Source organism: Colobus angolensis, unplaced genomic scaffold (genome assembly GCF_000951035.1).
Source record: "Colobus angolensis palliatus isolate OR3802 unplaced genomic scaffold, Cang.pa_1.0 Scaffold5, whole genome shotgun sequence".
Taxonomy (NCBI): Eukaryota; Metazoa; Chordata; class Mammalia; order Primates; family Cercopithecidae; genus Colobus; species Colobus angolensis.
In genome coordinates this window covers 34,630,476-34,635,032 of record NW_012118487.1, presented here as the reverse complement: position 1 = coordinate 34,635,032, position 4,557 = coordinate 34,630,476, and the positions used below count along the sequence as shown (strand labels likewise).

At 40.2% G+C, this 4,557-nt stretch overlaps 1 protein-coding gene across 2 annotated transcripts in view; it reads left to right on the top strand.

Moving 5' to 3' along the window:
- TRIM2 (tripartite motif containing 2) overlaps positions 1-4,557 on the top strand; it is a 189,122-nt gene that overhangs the window by 170,844 nt on the left and 13,721 nt on the right. For both annotated transcript variants that reach the window (XM_011959780.1, XM_011959779.1), the window contains exons 9-10: positions 1,058-1,226; positions 2,481-2,551. In XM_011959780.1, coding sequence (XP_011815170.1) covers positions 1,058-1,226; positions 2,481-2,551 — 240 coding nt within the window. The remainder of the gene's footprint in view (positions 1-1,057; positions 1,227-2,480; positions 2,552-4,557) is intronic.

Genomic DNA, 4,557 nt, shown 5'->3' with positions numbered 1-4,557 from the left:
TATTGCAAAAATTTTCTCCCATTCTGTAGGTTGCCTGTTCACTCTGATGGTAGTTTCTTTTGCTGTGCAGAAGCTCTTAAGTTTAATTAGATCCCATTTGTCAATTTTGGCTTTTGTTGCTGTTGCTTTTGGTGTTTTAGACATGAAGTCCTTGAGCAATTTTGATATTAATTATGATCTATAACAATGACAGTGACGGCTTCCCTACATTGACTGCTTGCTGTGCTACACTCTACAATAAACCCTTTACCTACCTTATTCTACTTAATACATCTTCCAAAAATGCCACTGGGGATTGTTGAGTTGTCATTTTTTGGACATTTTTTAATGTATAAGGAATCTGAAGTTTGAGGAAATGAAATCCATCTGTGCTATTCCAGGTGTGTTTAAGTCAAGCAATGGAAGTAGATCAGTCTTCCAAGTCATAATCCAGTGATCTTTCACCAGACCACACTGCCTCTTCAGCAGGGAACTGTGACCCCAGTTTAGGGGATCCTAGACTGTTTTTGGTGGTGATCTCTTTCAAGAATAAAGATTCTAAGGGCTGGGCATGGGGGCTCATGCCTGTAATCCTAGCACTTTGGAAGGACGAGGTGGGTGGATCATGAGGTCAGGAGTTCAAGACCAGCCTGGCCAACAAAGTGAAACCCTGCCTCTACTAAAAATACAAAAAAAAAAAAAATAGCTGAGCATGGTGGTGCACGCCTGTAGTCCTGGCTGCTCAGGAGACTGAGGCAGGAGAATTGCTTGAACCTGGGAGGTGGAGGTTGCAGTGAGCCGAGATTGTGCCACTGCACTCCAGCTTGGGCAACAGAATGAGACTTCATCTCAAAAAAATAAATAAAAGAACAAGGATTTCTATAGATATCAGTAGCAGATAATGGATGTGACAAAGCCAGTTTTCCAAGACAGAAGTTCATTGTGATGTATGAGTAGCTGTGTACCTGCTTGAACCTTCAGGTAAATGTTGACCAAAACAGTGTTTATCTTCATGTTCTGGAGTGGTTTAAACTTTGACTCTATACTCTACTTCTATTTCTGTACTTGTTTCTAACAGACAAAAATTGGATCAGGAAAGCTGATGGGACCAAAAGGAGTTTCTGTGGACCGCAATGGGCACATTATTGTTGTGGACAACAAAGCGTGCTGCGTGTTTATCTTCCAGCCAAACGGGAAAATAGTCACCAGGTTTGGTAGCCGAGGAAATGGGGACAGGCAGTTTGCAGGTACACTCGATGGTAATATGTAAACCCCGTTTTTTATGTTTCTTCTGCTCACATTTGCATGATGTTGGAGCATGTTGAAGACAGCGCATACCTAATGTGTTTGCTGGCTTTGGGAAAGATGCTGGGGATAAAATCTAAGTAAAAGCATGGTTCGTTGCTTCTCAGTCACCACCACCCACCCGGCAGTAAGTTGAGCTGTAGTCCATGTGTGGTTTTTATTGGTGGCAGTTCACAACTCAGAAGTCTAGCTTTGAAATATTCATATTAAATAAGGTATAAATTTTAAAATAAAAGTATTTGAAAAACAAGGGAATAGCTACGTTTCAGCCTAGCTGTAGCTTTGCTTAAAAAGCCACTGAATGAGAATTTTTTTTCACCTTTCTAGGTTATTGTAAGAGAACTGGAGTCTAGAATATTTGCTAGGTTTAAGGAGGGCAGTCTGTTTTACGTCTCTTTGGTGTAGCACTTTGCAGTCACAAGCTTATTTAGGTTTTTGCATCTGCAAGAAGAGGCTGAAAATAGCTTATTAATTTTCTTTTTAAAAGGATGCTTTTGGCACTTAGTATTAATTTGCATAATATTTGTTTGTGCTTTGTCTCCAGTTCTGCCAAGGTTCTGAATGTCACCCAGAATTTTAGTGTGGGTTTTCTGTTCTTTTGTTTCGTTTTGTTTTGTTTTTGAGACAGGGTTTCGCTCTGTCACCCAGGCTGGAGTGCAGTGGCATGATCTCAGCTTACTGCAGCCTAAACCTCCCGGGTTCAAGTGATCCTCCTGCCTCAGACCTCCAAGTAGCTAGGAGTATAGGTGTGTACCACCATGCCCAGCTGATCAAGTTTTTTAAAATTAATATTGGAGTCCCTTTTCCAATGCTGGGTTGTCACGTCTTTCCTCGGTGGGAGCTGAGGGCTCTAAAATGACTAACAGATACTCAAGGAAGCTGGCAGATTGACTTTCAGATGGTGGCACGGAGAATGAATTCTGATGCTTACTGCTCCTCCCACTTCATTAGCGCTGCTAGAACTCCCAGCCTGATTGGGAAAGAGTCAGAATAGACTGGCACGAGCAGAGAATAATATAGGATCCATGTTATCTGGAGCTGGAGGTCTGGCTGAATGATCTTTCAAAGACTGAGTCTGTGATTCTTTGTACTTTCTTAAATAACTAAATTAATATATTGTGTGATTGTTACAGTAACTGCTATATGTAATCACTTTTGTTGTAGTCATCACGTATTTTTTTCCATCTTTGTTGCAGGTCCCCATTTTGCAGCTGTAAATAGCAATAATGAGATTATTATTACAGATTTCCATAATCATTCTGTCAAGGTACTATAAGCACATGAGTTGTTGTTAACTTTTAACTGCTTTTATGGAGAAATTGGTCTGCGAGAAAATAATGCAGTACTTACATATGGCACCAAAGGGAGTTAACCAGAAGAGTAGACTTTGCTTCTGCTCAAAGATGCCGGTTTTAATTTGGACTTACAGACCTTGGAAAGTTGGAAAATTGAACAAAATGTGGTGGCAATAAGTTGCTTAATTTGAAACTGGTGCAAATGAAGAGGACTTGAAAATTAAATTTTAAAAAGCAATTCATTGAACTTAGAGGCAGAACTTTCTGAAGCTTAATATTTTGTGGCTAGTCAATAAATTAAAATCACTTTTTCAATTTTCTGCATCTTTTTGTTTAAAAAAATTAGGTATTTGGCTCTGTTACAGCAACAGATGGCATGGGGAGGGGGATAACCCTAGCATACATTCATATATTTTATACTTCTTTGAATGCTTTCACACATTTGGTGTTCTTTAGAAAACAGTGACCCATAGTATATCTTTCTTACTAGGTACCAGGGGAGAGAGATTTGAACTTTATTATGAGAAAATCAGGAAATAATAAAATGGTTCAAAACAAATTACTCACTTGCTGAAATGATGAGAAAATATTTAGTAATATCCTAGATCAAGCTTCTCAAGGTGTGATGCATGTTCCACTGAAGGTATGATCAGTGACCATAGGCAGTGCACTGTAGATATTTTTATTTTAAGTTATGCATTTATTTTAGTGCTACCTTTTGTTTACATCAAGTGATGCTGTTTTGTACTTATAGACATAATAAAGTTTTTCTTTTAAATACATTCATTTAAATTTCAAAAGGTGAGTCATTTTAAAGGAAAAATAATAAGAAAACAGCAGAGGATGCCAGTGAGTAAAGTTTGCACTTTGAGACAATGATTGAGCAACCAAAATAATGACTTATCAGTGCTAATGATTGGGATAGCTAGATAAGGGGTAGGATTTTTAACACCCAAAAGTACTCTCTGTGATGTCCTTTCCGCATCCTGGAAAGCCTTTAACCTGAGTAAATGGAGGGGGCTTGGACCTTTTCGATAGGTGCCAAGTCCCTGTGCAGTGCAGACAGTAGCGCACAGTGGGCTGCAGAAATGGGGTCCGAATAAGGGAACAAGGTGCCCACTATTGCTTTTTTCTGAAACTGCTCCCTGCCATATTCTCTCCAGAGATGCTCACATAGTGGCATAGGTCCCCGCTACACTCAAATGCAGATAATCTGCATTCCCTGCCGACACTACTGTCCATGGGAAGTGTCTTGGTAAAAGGAATAGGATAGTGGAAAAAGTTGATAGCCAAAGAAGGACGGAAATAGAGAGCAAAGAGGCAGCAGGAACCGGGCTGGGGACTGCCTCCCTGAGGGGTTATAACCGTCCTGGAGAATGAGCACAACTGTCAAAGGATAACACAGGTTGTTCTCATACTTCCTACTCTCACTCACTTTGTAGAGGAATCATTCATATAACTACAGGGCATTCAGCAAGAAGAAAACCCATATGAGATCCTAACAGTACAAAGGCCAGCAAATGCTTGCATAGGTTCTGCCCACTCCCAACTGAAAGACAGTCATAATTAATCAAGTTGCTCTTTTCTACTAAGCGGAACTGTGATCTCAGAGCCTTTCCTGTCCAGTGCTCCAGGTAACCTCTTAAGAATCAACTGGCATTGGTATGTGGGACGGCTCCTATTCACCAGTCCTGGCTGACACTGTAGAAAGAATTAAAACATCTATAAGTAACTGAGATGCAAGGCTGGTAGCACTAAATAGTTTCATAAAATAGGCACATATAAAGTTTCCTAACTTTCCAAAAGAAAAAAGAAGATTTCCTTAATTAAGATTATCAGGGGAGCCAGGCGCGGTGGCTCAAGCCTGTAATCCCAGCACTTTGGGAGGCTGAGACGGGCAGATCACAAGGTCAGGAGATCGAGACCATCCTGGCTAACACGGTGAAACCCCGTCTCTACTAAAAATACAAAAAACTAG